Source organism: Euphorbia lathyris, chromosome 10, assembly GCF_963576675.1.
Source record: "Euphorbia lathyris chromosome 10, ddEupLath1.1, whole genome shotgun sequence".
Taxonomy (NCBI): domain Eukaryota; kingdom Viridiplantae; phylum Streptophyta; class Magnoliopsida; order Malpighiales; family Euphorbiaceae; genus Euphorbia; species Euphorbia lathyris.
Window position 1 is genome coordinate 14,854,407 of NC_088919.1, and position 20,375 is coordinate 14,874,781.

The 20,375-nt window shown below is 35.8% G+C and overlaps 2 protein-coding genes across 2 annotated transcripts; both read right to left on the bottom strand.

Annotated features, from left to right (window-relative positions):
* Positions 1-146: 146 nt before the first annotated feature.
* LOC136208703 (structural maintenance of chromosomes protein 5-like) lies at positions 147-20,375 on the bottom strand. Its single transcript, XM_065999819.1, has 31 exons — positions 20,204-20,375; positions 19,577-19,694; positions 18,696-18,873; positions 18,458-18,611; positions 18,132-18,205; positions 17,223-17,372; positions 17,024-17,128; positions 16,806-16,951; positions 14,414-14,525; positions 14,154-14,309; positions 13,650-13,771; positions 13,224-13,368; positions 13,079-13,144; positions 11,841-11,969; positions 11,658-11,756; positions 11,344-11,509; positions 11,111-11,256; positions 10,839-10,902; positions 10,625-10,749; positions 10,430-10,507; positions 8,360-8,432; positions 3,589-3,692; positions 2,312-2,428; positions 2,146-2,223; positions 1,688-1,787; positions 1,373-1,427; positions 1,110-1,158; positions 941-1,028; positions 772-844; positions 530-633; positions 147-436 (listed from the first exon to the last, which is right to left on the bottom strand). The coding sequence occupies exons 2-31, from the start codon at positions 19,672-19,674 to the stop codon at positions 381-383; spliced, it is 3,210 nt and encodes a 1,069-aa protein (XP_065855891.1). The 5' UTR covers positions 19,675-19,694; positions 20,204-20,375; the 3' UTR covers positions 147-380.
* LOC136208901 (structural maintenance of chromosomes protein 5-like) lies at positions 14,447-16,099 on the bottom strand. Its single transcript, XM_066000193.1, has 3 exons — positions 15,932-16,099; positions 15,733-15,837; positions 14,447-15,660 (listed from the first exon to the last, which is right to left on the bottom strand). The coding sequence occupies exons 1-3, from the start codon at positions 16,097-16,099 to the stop codon at positions 15,478-15,480; spliced, it is 456 nt and encodes a 151-aa protein (XP_065856265.1). The 3' UTR covers positions 14,447-15,477.

A 20,375-nucleotide genomic window follows, 5' to 3' on the forward strand; every position in this document is an offset into this window, starting at 1 on the left:
GCAATATAGAAGCTACCTTTAAGCGTATCGTGTCTACCGAATCATTAGGATGCCATAGAATAAATATTTTGGATATAATTTATGTTTAAAAGATATGATGTAACAATTAAATAACAAATCAAATAATAGTAAATCAGTATGTTAGATGAGGTAAAATTAATCTTGTTTAGAAACATTAGGAATAAAATTACATAATGTCGTGTGTTTTAGTTAAATATGCCCTTCTCCAAAACGATAAGGGTAAATTTAGACATAATCTCTATTTCAAAATCTAAAATTTACACTAATTCATTCGGAATGGCTATCTTATGGTCCTGTCCTGGAGTTACTTCTATACAAAACAAAACTTACTTGTTCATTCCCCTGAATTTGCCATCATATTAACCTTCTTCCACCACTCCTGCCACAGCTCTCCAGCATTCTCCGCTGCTCCACACTGATCAAAACCAAAATACCAAAATATAATATCAACACTAGTAAATACAACAATCAAATCAATCCATTTTCAACCACTCTAAGACTTCTTCACCTTTAGCAGGCTGCTCGATCCAAGGTCCATTCATTATATTCAGAATGCTACATGCTTCACTGTATTCCAGATCCGGTAGCAACTTTGGAGTCAATAAAAAACACCTATATATGCAACAATTAGTATTTCAACATAAGAACCTCTTCCATATTGCATCTTACTTTTACAATTTGTATATCGCACTTAACAGTGAAAAACTAACAAAACATTATCTAAAGATGCGGATGGATGTTTGCTCTTACTGCGGAGTATTGGGTTGACTGGCAGCTCTCACTAATTGCTGAAACATATTCCTTTCATTTATAGGGTCCATTCCTGGAAATAAAGAAAGAAAGAAAGCAAAAAGATTTCTCTACTGACTGCAGAATGTAGAGCACTATTACATGGTATGGTAAAGAGAACAAATCTAACCTTGATTGATCTCATCAACTACCCTAAACGGGCAGTTTGTAAGGTCTTGAAGAGAAACAAGATAAAGAATAGTTGAAACTGAACGCTCCTACAGATGGAATTTTCAGAGTAAAAATCGGTACTGCTAGAGTTTCAATTACAAGGACAAGAATATAGTTTTGTATAATACCCCCCCAGATTGATGATGAGCACTGAGAACTTGAAGCTGTCCTGCTTGCCTGAGGTCATGCACATGACATGAAACCAATAAGATTATGAACCAGAGTACTATCTCAGTACTTGAAGCATTTGAAAATAAACATTTGTGTCTCGCAATTCTAGAAAGTTATAGAATGACTCTGGCCACCCATATGTCACGTATGCTCGTAAAGTTAACGGACCAATTTAGGGTAATCAATACAAATTGGATATGCTAAAATAAATGCAGTTCACCTGAACTTCACTTTTATAAGTATTCCAAATTGATCAAAGTCCTTTTCATGTTCATCTAGAAAACAACAAATAGAGTATATCAGAAAGTCAAATAAAAGTTGTCCAATTCAATGAGACTTCATAAACAGCCAAAGAACAAATACAAGCAAAGGAAGTTGCTTCCATTGTTCGAAAACATACATTAACCCAGTCACCAGGGAGGGAGCAAAACACAATTGCACCAAGAATCACTTTCTTAATTTATAATAACTCTCACTCAAATGAGGAAATATTAACTCATCTACTGCAAATTGCAATAAAAGCTACAAAAGTTACCTAATAATACTTCTCCTGCAATAGCCATCTCCTGGAAGTTACGACTGAAAGTTTCATTTATACGAACAACAAGGTTTCTTAAAGTTGGAAGCCAACTTTCCTGCATAAGACAAGAAAGAATTAAGAAGAAATACCATATGCCTTCAAGACCAACAAACCTCATATATCACTACATATGTAAGCATACCAAGTCCAGTTCATTACCAGACAAGACTAGAGACAAGTAAAATAACTCACAAATGCCAATAAGAAGTGTATAATCCCACGAGCTTCATCAAAGTCACAGAGGCTAAACTTACATTCAATAAACAATAGAAATGATCAAGACAAACTGGAATTTGAATGATAGGTTTGAATTTATCATGATCATTAGCTCTTCTCTAGCTTTTATGTTTGCATTTTCTTCCTCTCACAATTGCAAAAAATTATTTAACAAGTCTAAAAGCAACTAGACTCACCTTCAGGGCATCTATTTCAGCTAAAGATTTTTTTAGTTCCTCTTTGTCTGCTTCCAGCTTTTTGGCAATTGTTATTATCTGCAGTAAATATAAAAATGTCACGTGGCTGAGACGGTTACTAAAACTAAGACTGAGAGGGATAAAAAGGGTAGATAGCATATGATACCTTCTCTTGACGGTGTTCATATTCTTTCAGCACATTATGGTTAAGAAAAAGAATTGAATTTGCTTGAGACATGTTATCTTGAATAGCAGCTTCCAACTCCTCAATTGTTGTAGGCATCTATTTGTAAAAATTAAAGATCACTAACATAATTAAATTTCCAAATCTAAAAACTGGTAGAGAGAGGCAGCAAGGATTACAAAAAAATAAAAAAAAATCAAATTGATAAATAGTGATTTCAGAAAAGCAGCGCATGATTATTGCCGGATATAATAATAAAAGTTATTCCTGGGCCTAAACTATCAGCTTGAAGAGTGGTTTCATGACATGGGATCAGAGCCTCAGACCAAGTGGTTGAGGGTTCATTATAAACTCTAGGAAGTTGATGCTTTCAATTTTCATTTAATGCATCTACCTTAAGACATCCTAGGTCCATAATTAATCCAAACATTAAAAACGGTTTGAAATTTTAAACTTCGGGATACTTCTACTAGCATGTGAGAGATTCCGTGAGACACCGTTAATCAATTTCTAGGCTTTCTCACTTCAAATCCATTATGATAAGGATCAATCGCTTGATAAATCCTGCTTGTTCAGGATGAGTATGCTGTGAACTCATGTCCATAGCTAATGAGATTTACTTGACTAGCGTGATCATGAAATTGCGACGTTTCATATGTTCATGGTAGCCTTTTATATTTTCACACCTGAAATCAAGATAATTAGAATTGAAAGTTGGAAACATTCTCTAATGATAATAAGGAACGATAGGTATTAAAACACATTGGTAACTATGGAAAGAGAACTCCATAGAGATACAATCTTCATTTAACCACTCCTCAACTGGGCTATGGATAACATTTCAAAATCAGGCAATGAATATGATTAGAGTCCACTATTTCATAGTTGTAACCAACTTCAAAGTCAGCTATACTCTGTCAAATTTGAACACCGAGTCCAAGGAAAAAGGGAAATAAACTCAAGCCAATAAAGGTTCAATATATGAAGCTCTTAGTAGATAACTACTCCAATGAAATTAAGCAACAATAATTCTACGACAGTAATATCTTTATTAGTACAAGTTACATGCTTATCAAGTGTCCTTCTCTGCTTTCCTACAAATATGGCATGCATCCATATAAAAAACAATAGTAGATTTGTCAAATATTCAACACTCAAAATTGAGTCAAATAGAAGACAGTCATTATTGCTGGACCAACTCAAAGTCATAGAAATTTTCAGGTGAAGTTCTAACTTAAAAAACCATAGAATAAACGAACCTCAAGAAAAGCCTTTTCAAGCTCCGGAGTAATGGCAGAAATTGATTCTGCATGATTCTTGGCAGCCAACAGTTGTTCTCTCTGTTCCTCTAGCCCCTTCTTGCCTTGTGATGTTCAAGGTAAAAAGTCAAAAATACTTAAAAAAAATTGAAAGAAATAAATGTCTAAACAAAATCCCCTTTATTTTTTGCAGGTTTCAGATGTTTATGCTGAGAGAATTTTTCTACCATTTTGTTGTTTGCTTCCATTTCATTAGTCCTCACAAATTTGCTGAATGGATATATATATATATATATATATATATATAATATGTGGGAAGCAGTGACGTTAATTTTCGAGAGTGTTAGTTGCAAAATATGTATTTTAAAACCCATAAGGAATTTATATTGGAATTAGTTTCCTAATTTATGTTGTATTCTCTGTATACATTACCCATTTGTTAATACAAGAAAATCCATATCAATCCCAAAATCTGGCATGGTAGCAGAGCTGTAGGCTCAAATTCTTCTGAGAAAATTAAGCCCTTGTTTGGGAGGAGATTAATAAAGTTTAATGGAAGTAATGGAATGTAAAATTATAAACTAACCTTGTTTGGGAGTTTTGTTGAAAGTAAACGAAGGTTGATGGGAGTTAACATTTTATTCCCATTAACTCTATAACTTAACCTCCAAAATGAGGGTTAATGGGAGTAATGGAAACTTTTTAATGAAAACTAACCTTTTAACTTCGATTTACATTTCATCAACTCCCAAACAAGGTTAAATTTTAACCTTCATTTCCATCACTTCCCCTCCCATTCCATTAACTCCTCTGACTCTCACCCATTAACCTCCCAACTCCCAAACAAAAGCTAAGGGGTTGGGCCTTTATTGCCAATCTCTGTTGTTGTTGTGAACAATGTTTCCCCTATTTTCCTCTGTTTTTTGTCAATTAAACAGAGCACTTTCAGCCCTTTTTTTTACCAGCCCTCAATGCTGGAAATTCTGGTTATCAACCTCCATCAGCATCGCCTTTTTTTTTTTTTCTTGCTTCTAGGCCTACCACCTTTACTGTCGAGGCTGGTTCTGTTGATTAATTTCGTTTAAATAGTCCACTGCTCTACAGAGTGAAAAACGATGACAGAAGTCAAGAAGACTGAATCTGTTATGATGGAGAAACCTACAGGTACTTTAGTTTATTCAGGTACGCATTCTTTTTCATTTTGGATTAAATGCCTTGGGAAAACCATTTCAACAATCTTGGATCACGAATTCAGGAGGAGCCGTAGACCACATGACTCATCCATCCAAACACTTCACCCTGTACTCTCCATGCCCACGCAATAAGAAAATAGCCACAACAGATGGATCCTTAGGAAGCATAGCCCCGCATAGGAGATGTCAAAATAAACACGTGCATAACTTCGTTAATGTTCTTCATATCCCTAAGGTATCCACTAGTATAATATCTATTCAGAAACTCATATGCGATTTACTTTGTCATTATATTTCACACTAGTCAGTGTGTATTTCAAGAGAAGGATATGGAGAGGAGGATTGGAAGTGCTAGAGAGTGGAATGGTCTTTACCAGCTTGAGGAAACCAATGCCCAACAAATCCAAGAGCAGATCTCCCTACTCATTCTTGTTTGAGTCTTTGTTATCAAATAAAGAAAAGGCCTTTCTATGTCATCGTGTGCTATTAAATCGTTGTTTCCTTCATTCTTTACAAAACTAGATGTTGAGGATCTTCACCATGAGGTGTAAGAACTTGCTAAGCAGAAACGTGTGCCTTTTCCAATTAGTAACAAAAGAAGCACTTGTCCTTTTTACCATGTTCACACTGATATTTGGGGTCTCTCAACTGTTTCAAATGTGCTAGGAGCACGATGGTTTGTGAGCTTTATTGATGACTACACCGAGTTACCTGGATTTTCTTGCTCAAACACAAGTGTGTCTCCAAATTTCATCTCTATGGTAAAAAAGAAAGACCAATTTCGTGTATCTATCGAAAAGCTTAGGCCAGACAATGCCAAAAACTATTTCAACCAAACTCTCACTCCCTATTGCAAAAAGTGTGGATAATTCATGAGTCATCCTATATCAAAACACCACAACAAAATCTTGTATGGCCAAACGAAAAAATGGATACCTTTCAGACCAAACTCTAGCTTTCTTGTTTCGCCAAAATGTACCAAAATATTTTGGGGGGAAGTGGTTGTACTCAGTAACAGACTCACTCTCTAGTCTCTTAGGGTTCAAAAGTCCAATGGAGGTGCTCTCTTCATTCTACCCCGAACTTGTTCACTACAAACAATCTTTCACCTCGCATTTTTTTGGGCATGCCATTTGTTCATATCCATTGCCAAGACTGCGGAAAATTCGATCCTAGAGTGTTGAAGTGCATCTTTGTGGGGTATTCATCAACTCTATAACGGCGCAAGTGCTATCATCCTCCTTCGAAGAAGTTTCATGTATCATGGGATGCAACCGTCAGTAAGCAAGAAGCCTATTTCATCCGACCTTATAGAGTCTCAAGGAATATAAAAAACCATTCTTGGGTTGTCTGAATTTGACCATTTACTTCCATCTAAACCCAATCAGATGCCTTCAACAAACCATGAGTCCAATTTGTCCAAACTTGAATCCTAAATCCGAACATATCCCTTCATGAGTCCAATCATTCAGAACCTGAACTTTCTGAATCTGAATCTATTCTTAAAGATGTGAGATTCGAATAGAAATTGGTAAACTCAAGATGGAAAGAGGTCATTCCGGAATCTGTGCACATGCAAGAATTTGATTCAGGACCTCAAATGAGGTAACAGTTTCTAATTTTCCTGAATACAGGTTAGTAAGGAAGATTAGGACCAACCAATTGCCATTAGTAAAGGAACCAGAACATGCACAACCCACTCTCACACTACATATCCTTTCGAAACCTTTCATCAACATTCAAAGCCCTCCTCGTAAACCTCAATACCACAACCACCCCTAAAACCTCATTTGAGCCATTGCCTAATGAAAAATGGAAACAAGACATGCATGTGGAGATAGAGGCATTGAGGAAGAATAAAACTTGGGGTTTGGTGGAGTTACCAGGAAAAAAATGGTAGGTTGCAAATGGGTCTATACAGTGAAATATAGGGCTGATGGATCAGTAGCACGGTACAAGGCAAGACTAGTAAAAAAAGGATACACCAAAACATACATATTGACTATTTAAATCCGTTTGCTCTTATGGCTAAGATGAATGCAGTTAGAATAATTTTATCTCTAGTTGCTAACTGTAGTGCACCGGGCCGCCCTTTTTTTGCTAACTGTGGTTGGGACCTACAGAATTTGATGAGAAGAATGCTTTTTTGCACAAGAATCATGCAGAGGAGATTTACATGGAGGTTCCACCAGGCTATGGAATAAAGGGTGACAACCAATACAGTACGCAAGCTGAATAAAATTTTGTATCGATTGAAACGTTGAGCCTAGTTTGAGAGATTGTCAAGGGTCGTGTTAGCCATGGGGTTAAGGAAAAGTCAAGGGACCACACATCGTTCATTAGGCATTCAACCATACGAGTGACATTATTACTAGTATATGTTGATGACATTATACTAACCTGTGATGATAAGATTGAGCAGCAAGTATTTTCTGGTAATTGAGGTGACACATTCTAGAAAAGGAAATGTTATATCCCAACAAAAGTATGTTACTGATTTGCTCAAGGAGACTGGCAAAGCTGCATGCAAACCCGAAAGTACACCCATAGAGTCAGGTCTTAAACTAGGAAAAGTAGAGGAAGATGTTCCAGTCAAGAGAAATGTATTAACGCCTTGTAGGACGACTTATTTATTTGGCACATACCAGACTTGATATAGCGTATGCTATGAGCTTGCTTAGTCAACTTATGCATCATCATAGAGAAGTCCACTTGCAAGCAGCACACAGAATTTTGCAATACCTTAAGGGAACACCTGGAAGAGGGATCTTGTCGAGAAATGGAAGATGACAACTGCCAGCTTATATTGATGTTGACAATGCAGGATCACTTGTTGATAAGAGATCTACATCAGGGTAGTGTACCTTCCTTGGAGGGAATCTTTTGACACAGAGAAGTAAGAAACAAGAAGTAGTATCACGTTCCAATGTTGAAGCAGAACTGCGTGTAATGGCACCACGTATATGTGAATTGCTTTGGCTGAAAATTGTTTTGCATGTCCTAAAGATTAAGTGGATGGTCCTATGAAACTCTATTGCGATAATAAATCAGCAATAAGCATAGCCCATAACCAAGTTCATCTGATACGACGAAAGACGTTGAGGTGGATAGACGTTTCATCAAGGAGAAATTGGACAATGGTTTGATATGCACTCTATATGTGCCAATGCAGGACAACTTGTTGACATTCTCATTAAGGGGCTGAGTAGCTTAATATTTGAGAATATAATATCCAAGCTAAGAATGGAATATTTCTATTCACCAAAGTGTGGGGATTAGTGACGTTAATTTAGGAGTTAATTTTGGAGAATATTAGCGGTAAATTTTGTTTTAGAATCCCATAGTGTAAGGGATTTCTATTAGAATTACTTTCCTAATTTATGTTGTATTCTCTGTGTATATTAACCATTTGTTAACCAATTTCAAACCCAAAACCTGGTAATATATATAACAAATAGTTGTGTCCAGAGTCCAACATAGATTAGTAAGGTGTATGCATGTCATAATAAATGTTCCATTGACTTAAAAATACCCCGAGAACACAAACTGAGACCAGAGAAAGAAAATAAGTAACTCACAATACTCCAGCTGTATTGATGCTTGTTGAGCGAACTTTTCATGATGCTTCAGATTGATTTCAAGTTCTTTAATCTAAAGGAAAAATGCACCAAGTAAAACATCAGAACAAAGAAATTCTAAGTCTTTCAATGCCATCATGAACCCAACATTTTTCCAATTGTTAGACATTACTTGTTTATGTATAAACATCATGTCAACAATTTTGAAGCCACTAACACCCAACAATTATCATATGTTTAGATTTTTTTTTTAAAAAAAAAGACCAAGCAAAATGTGAAAGGGTTGGCGTAAGAACTTTGTGGTGATTTCTATCTTCCCTCCAGTATGTTATACGATATTTTATGCTAAGCAAGCTGCATATCAGGTAAAAAGTGATAACTTAGGTTTGTGATTGTAAAGTTTGTGACTATCCTTACAGTTTGTAGATGAATCAAGGAGGTTTAAATGGTTCACTTAGGATAGGATTGTTTTAAAGGTAGGTTCACTTGGAGGGGTGAATACACTGATTCGGCATATTGCCTAGAAAAACCCATACCTCTTCATAATATATATTGAAAACTTAAGTAACCATTTTCTTTTCAATAATATAAGAAGTTATTAGAATTGGAAAAAAAAGTTCCCCTTAGTTTTTGTTATTTAAAAGTTATAGATAAAAAAAGGGTTAATTTCAAATATAACCCATGTGGTTTTAAGTTTTGGCAAATAAATACCCGTGGTTTGATTTCGAGCAAATAAATACCTGTGGTACACTCCGTTTTTCAAATAAATTATTGTGGTTTGCGTGTTTTTACAAATAGGTACCTGTGGTTTGAATATTTTACAAATAGATACCCGTGGTTTGGATGTTTTTGTAATAACAAACCATAAACAAACGCTTAATTTAGGCAAATACATGTGTCTTCACTGTCTTCATTGGGGGCAAGCCTTCCCTTGTCAATTTAATTGGCAAGAGGCCGCCCCTAAGACTCGAACCCGTGACCTCTGGTCACACGACAACAACGTTTTACCGTTGCGCCAAGGCTCGCCCTCTCCTCATTAGAAGTACTATAAAGGGCGGCCCGGTCGCATTACGCGTCCCCGCTGAGCGAGGGTCCGGGGAGGGGTCCCACCACAAGGGTGTATTGGGGGCAAGCCTTCCCTTGCCAATTTAATTGGCAAGAGGCCGCTCCTAAGACTCGAACCCGTGACCTCTGGTCACACGGCAACAACATTAGAAGTACTATATGAATAAAAAATTATTACTTTGCCAAATTTTACCCTTTGGCTAAAATTATAACAAATTGGCCAGTTTAGGCTAGTGAAGGAACCTTTTGCCCTAGGAACTTGCCAAATAGCAAAAAGAAAAAAAAATTGTGAAAAATCATGAAAAAGAGGATTCTAGTCTTTAGGGCCTCCTTTTTTTTTCCTTTTCCAATTTGTCAATTTTCTAAAATTGGAACTAATTGGAAAATCAGGCTTTAGTCATCAAATTTAAATCTTTTTGTCTGGATTATTTTATTAGGCCTTCAAAAATTGAAAGATTTGACTAGTATATTATCATATGGGTATGGATAGCATATAAACAAGAGATAAAGTTTATTAAAGTGAGATGAAAAGAATCAGAGTTGTGATTACTGTTCCGTCGACATAGAATATTGTAGCAAATGATCACAAGAAAAAGTAGATATAGAGTAAGAAAAAAGTCACATAAGGTGTGGAATCCTTCAAAACTCAAGCCAAACTTAGATATGAAGTAGCACAGACCAAAATGATTTCTGGTTTGCAAGTGGATATATACCCAGGGTTGACTGCTTTTCTAGGGGGCAGAATAAAAAGGAAGCATTTTCTTCTGTGCAGATTCCCAAGTTTTGTATAGATGCTTTCTATGTTGCACGGACACTCCTCTTTAGTAGCATTTATGCGTTTCATGTCCGTGTTCATTTCGTGTCTGTTTCATGTCCATGTCCGTTTTTGTGCAACATAGGACGATTTGCATTTAATCAGACAGTAGCATGCCCCTTGACAGTGTGTGTGTATATATATAATCACTGTGACTAAGAATCATTCGGATAGACTTGAAGTAAAAATACCTTGGAATCAATTTCAATGGAGGCCATATGTTTCGCCGCAAGACTCCATTCATAAGAAACAGCATTAACAAGTAAATTCTGCCAAAGAGAAAAAACAAGATCGAAGTTAGGCAACTCTGTGTTATAACTTCCACTGGCATAAAAACGTGGCCACTGTTAACACAGTAAAAGATAACAGTCCAAAAGGAACTTCACCTTAATTTCAATTGCACATCGGAGCCTCTCATTGTTAATTTTTGCAGATTCATCAATAAGCTTTGCCATGCTAGTGTCTAAGTCATCCTCCTTCTGCATTAATTCAAGTTTCCTTTTCCTTTGATCTAAAACCAAGCAACCATTATTTATTCAAATTGTGCCAGAAGAACCAAAAAGAATATCATTTTCAAAGCAATAAGTTTGTGTTACATACTGACAAGGTTCTCCTTTTCCTGCCTTTGTTTTCTTTCATGCTGTACAACGCTGATAGCCTCCTCCTGCATATTACACATGAAATGAAAAAATTCTTAGGGAATTTAATGTCTTGCAGAGAACAAGTATTTAATGTCTTGCAGAGAACAAGTATTAATGTGAAATTATCTTGAGTTCAGATGCATGCATAAGCAAATCTAAAAAGACAGGTGAAGTATATGAAGACTTATTGCACAGCATAATGCTGCACTTCTTGCATTCTTTTAAGCATACCCGTTGTTTTTGGAGTTCAGCTTCTTCATTCTCCAACTGTCTTTGCTCTGCAAGCAGCAACTTAAAAGTTCCCTCCAAAGCAGTAACAGATTCTTCCAGCTCCTGTATCCTGCCCTTCAGTCTTTCAATTTCTCCGGCATCAGAACCTAACATCAAAACAAAAACTTGGATATCTAAATTTTTTATAAAAAAGAATTGGACAATATATTGATTTATTGGAACAAAATACATACTACACAGCAGAAGACGTGAATTATTGACTGGTTCAACACTTGCAGATACATGACCACCATATCTAGAAGTGGACCAGCGATAATGATTGTCCGGAGTCCAAAAGTCCAAAATTTTCAACTTTGCAACCTCATCAGCCCTATGATCAGTTTCTTTTGACCCAATACACTGAAGAAACAAACAAATGTAAGAATTATATATTCACATGCACATAAGAATGAAAAAAGCTTCATAATCTAGAATATCTAGTAACTTCCAAAACTTGTATCATTTGACCTATTAATAAATACTAGCAAAATAGGTATGGGAAGCATACAGATCTATCCAGACCAAACTGACTGATCAAAACCTCCTTGACAGCACGAGGAGCATCAAAGACTTGGTCAAGTCGAGAATTGATCCCAAGCTCATGCATCTACCCAAGAAGACAAGGAAATCACAGTAAGATAATCTCACTAGTGCAAATGCATCATATTTTCCAGGCAAAAGGTGCCCATACCTTCTCAGAAACTTGAAAGGGTTCCTTCGCACGGTATTCATCATTCGCATAATTTAAAATTGGAACATCATAATTCTTTAGACATTTGACCAAAAAATCCCGATCATGAGGATCCTGGGTTATGAAAGACTGCAAAACAAGCAAAATGAGAGCACCAACGTAAATAATGAAACCAAATGGTAGATGTATGTTGGATTACGTGCTGCTAAATAGAATGGTAGAATGATAAATATTGTGAAATGAAAAATTGCAAATCACAATTAAAAAGGTTACTAGACTTGGAAGAAAATTGACAAATGAGAGTCAGCAGAATCTAGCATGATCGCAGCCTGATTGATATCACATTCTCGGTTTAAGTGCCAAGGATAGTAAAATAAGATACAGAGAAAGAAAAAAAAGAGTTTGTGAGATCGAGGAAAAAGCTTAGTCGAGTATGATCCAACTTCACCAAAGGCACTAATCTTTCCACTTTTTTTACTTGTTCATTATTGCATTAGAACAGACGTTTCATTCTCCAATGAGTAGAACTTTTACTCTCTTTTTTTCATAAATCCTCTTTTTCCTATGATATTTCATGAAGCAATAAAAGAAACTATTCAGGAGAACAGTGTTTCAACTACCTCAGAGTATATGTATGCACGCTAATGTTGATCAACTAATCTTTAGTTAAATTAGGTGTGGTGTCCCTTTCAAAGACCATCTGCCTAAAGGCCAAAATAAAAAACAGACTAACATATTCGCATGCAAAACACCAAACTCCTCAATTATTTAGTTAGTTTGCTTCATCCTAATCCTTGTGCAGTTAATTTATTCATAGAATAATTCATGGCTACTTGCAAGGTGCCACAATGAGAGCTTTGGACATAACATATGTTATTGATAAAGGCAAGACATACAAAGGGAAATTTTGGGAAATACCTAGTCATCACAATTATACAAGCTTAGAATTTTCATAAAATCTCCGTTGTTTATCCCAATGTTCGGATCTTTCAAATCAGTCAATCACTCTTTGCCAACATATTTCACATTAAGCCTTTTGCTACTTCTATTTATATTCATCTTGTGCAGCTGAAATTTTGAAATGAGTAAGAATGCTAACCCAATTTTGGACAAAGAAATTATAAAATAACATGCAAATAAAACAGATGCAGAAAACTTCCTGAACTTAACCATCCGATGTTAAGCACAGCATTTTACAGGTAAGCAAAAAATTCAGAGAAAAGTATATTAGAACATACCTTCCAAATATAATATGGGACCTGGCCTTCTAAGTAGTTTGCATGTGCTCGATCCGATACATTGACCTTAGTTTCCAATTCAACTAAAAATATGACAAAGTGAAAAGAAAGATCATATGTAAACAGCCAAAACACTAAAAGGTACCTCAAGCAACACAGGACCATAAACTTCCTTTCTCAGTTCACCCCGATGTTGTTCCAACCACTTATAAGCATCAAAAATACTTTCAGCTCCAGAGTTTCTTAATGCCTGTAAAAGTTTAATCTTTGTATCTTCCATATCCTTCAACCTGCAAAGTGATACAATAGAGTTTGTTACAGCATGTACATAGCTATCATTCCTTGATTATAGGAATCAGTTTCCTTGATCATAGTAATTAGAGTAAATATAATTTATTCCTTACCTAGTATAGCATATTCTCTGATGTATATACATATATGTATCAATTCATAATACAAAACATACAAGTATTCTCCCATTCTCTTTGTGTTTCAGAGTTCAATCTACAGAGAGTTTTACTTTTCTTTAAAAGCTTATGGAGAAAGAAAATGATCTCCAAATTCAAATCACCTGTCCAGGTTCTGCCTCAATGATAATTTATGTTGACTCAGAAGCTTCTCCTTCTCTGACTTCTGTGACCTCTTTTCCTTTGCAGAAACTTGTAGCTCCAGAATCTGAGCACCTAATCTTTCCTGAAAAAGATAAGAAAATGTCAAGTACTCAATTCTCCCCTTCTTTCAAAAATTACATGTCCTTGTGAACATGTATATTGTATATTCTATCAATTATAGATTTTTTCATTGCAGATCCATGCTTTCAACTGGGATTCAGAGAACTGTCTAAAACCAACCAAATTAGTCATTCCCAAGTGATCTATCACAACAGGTGCAAAATATTTAGTACAAAACTTCATTGCACCAAGCAAGCCGAACAGCATCAGTAAGACAGAATACGAATAACAGCTATGTCATTTAACCACATCTGGCAATAAAAATCTAAGAACTTCTGGAGGCACATTATCAGAAATGGCTGAAAAGTCTAGGATGACCACCACTAGAAGAAAGTTTAACTTACAAGTAAATCTTTTGGGGCCTCATAAATGGGCAGGTTTTGAAGTTCTATTTCAGCAGCAGTAAGGTCCTCCTTAGCTTTTAGCATTCTTTTTTGACGGGATTCCTCTTGCCTCTTCAAATCTCCCATTTCACTGTATTTTCCTTGTGCTTGAACACCCTATAAACACACAAGAAATATTGAAAGTGATGGTCTATCCAATTAATTCTGCTACCAGATATTAGAGTTTACAAAAGCATCAAGCTATAATAAAACCAACGCACCAGATGGCTTTCCTTCTCCAGAAGTTCCATACGTTGCTTAGCGTTGTCTTTCACAAGACTTTGGACTTTCTTGCAATTAGAATCCACAAGGGATTTCTCCTTCTTCTTTTTGCTGCAATATTTTTTTTTTCACTAATTGCTCATAGCATAATATTTCCTCTTTAAGTACTGAAGCTCTTAGCCTGTTGGTTGAGAGCTTACCTATGACTCTAGAGGTCATGGGTTCGAATCACACTCGGGTGGGGTGGGTTAAGTGTTTTTCTTCATCTTTGATGTAATTTTCCTTTGTTTAATGTAAGTGCATTGCGCACAACTTTAAAAAAAAAAAAGTACTGAGTAGCTCAACAAATGATTCAGTTAATGATATATAGCCCTCTTATCATTTCAAAATCAGAAATTATGATAAAATATTCCAGTTTCAAGAAGTTCACTGCACAAATGCTTAACCTGATTCAATGAAGGAATTAAGTTTTCTTCATAACGGCAGCCAAGGAAAGAATGAGTGAAATTAAGACAATAATATATTTCTCAAGCACCACCGGATCTCAAGCCTCAAAAAGGATGAAGGTTTGCTAGACTTAAAAGAAGACCAAAGACCAATCATATAGAGGAAGCTTAAGGAGGAAAGAAAAGTGGTGAAAACCAAAAACAGCTCTAAGATCAGATGACAGCTGGAGAATCTTGGCTATATTGTGTTAAATGAAGAGAATAAAAAATCTATTTATTTCATGGAAAAGATCAGCCATTGACCATGTAAATCGAGAGCCTAAACAAGGCAGTTTCAATTGTTAGCATTTTAGATTATCATAATCTTGGAAGAGGTTTGAGTTTCATCCCACAAGTCTTGAGTAGCGAGGATGTAACTTGAATACTTCTACAGAATGGAGCATGAAGTTAAGATACAATTACGCCTGTTCTCCGGGAGATATTATACTGCTTTCATGATATCTTAATATACAACAGGTTTAAAAGATAAATAAAGATAATATGAATGAATAAAACCCATTTTCTATCATAATGCACATGAAATTGCCAAAAATAAACAAACATGTCGTAAGCTTTTATCACAGAATATTTCTGAATAGGAGTTGAAGACCATACTCAACAGGTTCTGCAAGATTTTTCAAAGCTTTAGCTGCCTCATCCAATTTCTTTTTGGCATCCTTTTCCTGCTCTTTAGCTTCCATATATTCAGCTTTTTTCATATCATACTTCAGCCATGGCAACTTTTTTTTCATTGACTCAACCTTTAGGCAATGGAATAGAAGTGTCAGATAGGCATTACAAGAAACCATAATAATGGAGAAATTTATACATACCTTCGCTAGAAGTTCATCTCTTTGGCGGACACGTTCTACGTCCTTTTCAAGTTCAGCATTAAGGGCCTTCAGCTGATTCAAAGTTTCACCATTTCTTTCAATAGCCTACAAGAAACACATGGGATGTTTCAGAAAACTTGCATGAAACATCATTAGATGATTGAAGTGCTTCCAAAAGCGATGAACATTAGAAATTCACCACTTCGTTGATCTTCACTTCATGGCTTTTCTCAACTAGAGCATGGTGTTGAATTGGAAGTTGAGGATCACCGACAGCCTTTTCAGTCTCTTCTAAAAGTTGCACAGGAGTTAACTTAGCAAACTCACATACTCTGTCTTGTGGTAAGAACTGAAAGTACCATGACATGAGAAAAACAAATAAAAAACTTGACACAACACGATAGAGAAGCATAAATAATTAAAGCACGTATGCTAGCTGTGTAATGCAAACATTGAGATCCTGAATTTAGTGAATTAGGCCATCAGGCAGTGAAAATCATGTAACTTCAAATATATCTAAAAAAGAATTCATCAGTGGATGCCTATGATTCTAAATTTCTAATTGGTTTTTCTGGTGAACATTTGTAGAGAAGCTGGTTTCTTATTTCCACAGTGTTCTTTATATTAACTAAGATAAAAAAGAAGAGTGACAACTGTGCACCCTTGTTCCAACGCATTACAAAAAGGTTAACAGTTATCAGTGGAAAAGATCAGCCATTGACCATGTAAATCGAGAGCCTAAACAAGGCAGTTTCAATTGTTAGCATTTTAGATTATCATAATCTTGGAAGAGGTTTGAGTTTCATCCCACAAGTCTTGAGTAGCGAGGATGTAACTTGAATACTTCTACAGAATGGAGCATGAAGTTAAGATACAATTACGCCTGTTCTCCGGGAGATATTATACTGCTTTCATGATATCTTAATATACAACAGGTTTAAAAGATAAATAAAGATAATATGAATGAATAAAACCCATTTTCTATCATAATGCACATGAAATTGCCAAAAATAAACAAACATGTCGTAAGCTTTTATCACAGAATATTTCTGAATAGGAGTTGAAGACCATACTCAACAGGTTCTGCAAGATTTTTCAAAGCTTTAGCTGCCTCATCCAATTTCTTTTTGGCATCCTTTTCCTGCTCTTTAGCTTCCATATATTCAGCTTTTTTCATATCATACTTCAGCCATGGCAACTTTTTTTTCATTGACTCAACCTTTAGGCAATGGAATAGAAGTGTCAGATAGGCATTACAAGAAACCATAATAATGGAGAAATTTATACATACCTTCGCTAGAAGTTCATCTCTTTGGCGGACACGTTCTACGTCCTTTTCAAGTTCAGCATTAAGGGCCTTCAGCTGATTCAAAGTTTCACCATTTCTTTCAATAGCCTACAAGAAACACATGGGATGTTTCAGAAAACTTGCATGAAACATCATTAGATGATTGAAGTGCTTCCAAAAGCGATGAACATTAGAAATTCACCACTTCGTTGATCTTCACTTCATGGCTTTTCTCAACTAGAGCATGGTGTTGAATTGGAAGTTGAGGATCACCGACAGCCTTTTCAGTCTCTTCTAAAAGTTGCACAGGAGTTAACTTAGCAAACTCACATACTCTGTCTTGTGGTAAGAACTGAAAGTACCATGACATGAGAAAAACAAATAAAAAACTTGACACAACACGATAGAGAAGCATAAATAATTAAAGCACGTATGCTAGCTGTGTAATGCAAACATTGAGATCCTGAATTTAGTGAATTAGGCCATCAGGCAGTGAAAATCATGTAACTTCAAATATATCTAAAAAAGAATTCATCAGTGGATGCCTATGATTCTAAATTTCTAATTGGTTTTTCTGGTGAACATTTGTAGAGAAGCTGGTTTCTTATTTCCACAGTGTTCTTTATATTAACTAAGATAAAAAAGAAGAGTGACAACTGTGCACCCTTGTTCCAACGCAATACAAAAAGGTTAACAGTTATCAGGCTACAAAATTTAACTCAAAATCCAAAAGCCCCCTTTCATACATATCCAATAGGACAAATGCTTCAATAATAATTGTTACATAATAAATCAATGTAATAAATGTAAGCATGTCTATGTCAACTAAAGCATGCTCAGGCTGCTATAAGACTGCCGTAGGCCTGCAATGTCTCCTTGATTGAAGGAGAACCCTGTATGTATATATGTGTATTGCTCTTAGGGTAAATATATTCATGTACACTCTTAATCTACATGGTATCCCTTAATGGTCTATAACAATAATAATGTCATCTGAAAATCATAAGTTACAGGCAATGTGCATCTATTCACCAAGAACCACTGTATAAATCTGTAGAACAATGCTATAAGATGCCATGCAAAGAATCCAACAGCGATTCCCACTACTTACTTGGGTCAAATTGTTGACTTGGATGTTGAACCTTTGAATTAATTCAGCTACTTCTTTTTTAGGTACCACTTTTCCTGAAATCAACATAGCATGGATGAACAGAAAGAGAGCATCACTTCAATATTAGCAATACAAAAATAAAGAAAATAATTTCTCCTATTCTGTTAACAATAACATCATCACTTTAATTTGCTAATAAGGTAAACACATAGTAGAAAAAAACAATCTTATGATTTACTCCCTATTAAATCCCAATCAAGTAAACATTGGTACCAAAATTATCAAACTACCAAATGAAATGCTATGACAAGTAATGAATTTCTAACCATTGTACAACCATTCTGACTTGTTATGCATGTTAATTTTGCGCATGATGGTGATTCGCTCATCTTTTGTGTCTCCTCTTAGGGATATTTTAATATAAGCACATTCTTCCCCACGTTTGACATATGCTCCAATACTTGTCGCCCTACCAAGGAGCTGCATAGACAAAGTCCCCATGTCATGAAGTCTACATGGACAACTAATTCATATGATAAACAAGTATGCTAATCTTCAGCTAACCTGGGGCTCGCCACCTAGTCCAAGCGCAATTGCACACACAATAGAGCTCTTGCCCGACCCATTTGGTCCAATAACAAGATTTAAGCGAGATCCTGGTTTGCAAAACAAATGATCATAGGTCATGAAGTTGTGAAGTTCCATTTCAATTATGTTTCCTGGCATATAATCATCTTCTCCCCTGAAAAATAAAATAAAATGTTAATCTTCTCTTTGATTGGCAACTTTATATAATATTCAACAGTGTCTTGTCAATCCCAACTAGTTGGGATCCTTATAAATCTTTCTTCTATTTCACCAAGTATAGGGGTTACAATAAAAGTTCATTAGCAAGTGGAATTTGGAAGTCTGAGGGATTCTATTTTGTGATTTCTGACCTAGTGTCGGTGCTGCAAAGGGATTTGGAAGTCAAAGGATCTTTTTTCTTATTAAGGAATATGGAAGTCTAGGGCTTTTAATTGGTGATTCCTGAGTTAGTATTCAGGGGGTGTTTGGATGGATATTTTGAGATTTTAACTATAAGCTGTAGCTTTTTTGGTGCAACAAATAATGATTCAAATAAATTTTAGACAGGTGGGTATTCTGAGTTAAGCCTCAAATAAATTGTCATCAAAACTCCTGAATGGCAACTGGAAATCTAAGAAACGCACTTCTATCTTCATTCAAACGATCTGTTCCAATGTATACTTTAAGTCCAATTCCTCTATTCAACTTATAAAGCCAACTCTCAACTCAATATCTCTCTCAAGTCTCTTCCTTTTCCCTAAAATACTTCCTCTAAATCAATTTTGCTTCTAGTGTAAATGATTTGTTTCCTCTTATCCTCTCTAATGAGAAATATTAACAATCAATGAAGCAATTAACTATTCAATTAGAAACATTACCTATAGGGACGCTTCTTCTGGACTCTCCTACGCTTGACTCTGTGGCGCTCGGAGCCTCCTTGTGAGGCATCAGTTCCTCTTTGCACACTTTCTTCCATCGATCGGATCCCTATTTCGACTTTAAGCAAACCAACAACGCCCATACAAACACTATTAGACTGTTCTGAGAATCAGCTTAGGATTATCTCACCATTTATTCTCCTTATATACACCCAGTGGCAGAACCAGAGTCTTAGATGATCCAGGGCTTAAATATTGAACAAAATTTTTTTTTGATGAAGTAAAGAAAAACACCAAAATATTCAATTAAGCTTTTAAGCAAATGTTACCAACAACAAAAAAAACAACAACAGTAGCTTCCTTCAATTAAGCTTTTATGCTTAAACAAAACAACAAAACAAACCAAACCAACAGTACAACACACACACACATATATATATATATATAATTTCAAAGTCAGATGGTGTTGCTATCAATTTTATATCTATGTAATAATTTACCAGCTCATTAAATTCCATCTCAGTAAGGATTGAAGATAATTGCTCTATTTGATATGATAATTCTGCATCTTTTGCTAGGAAACAGAAAAATGAGAACTACCGATTTAGTTTGCATTGTGGATGGTACCTGTTATCTGCCGAAGTTGATTCCGTTTCAGTTGAAGAAGAGAGAAGGTTGCGGTCGGTGGCGGAAGGAGCAGCGCCGGCGGTGGAGACTGACCGGCCGGCAGAGTGGCTGGCCGACTCTCTTTCTCTTGTGCGATTTCCCCAATTTTACTAGGAGAACAGGGCTGCAGGTG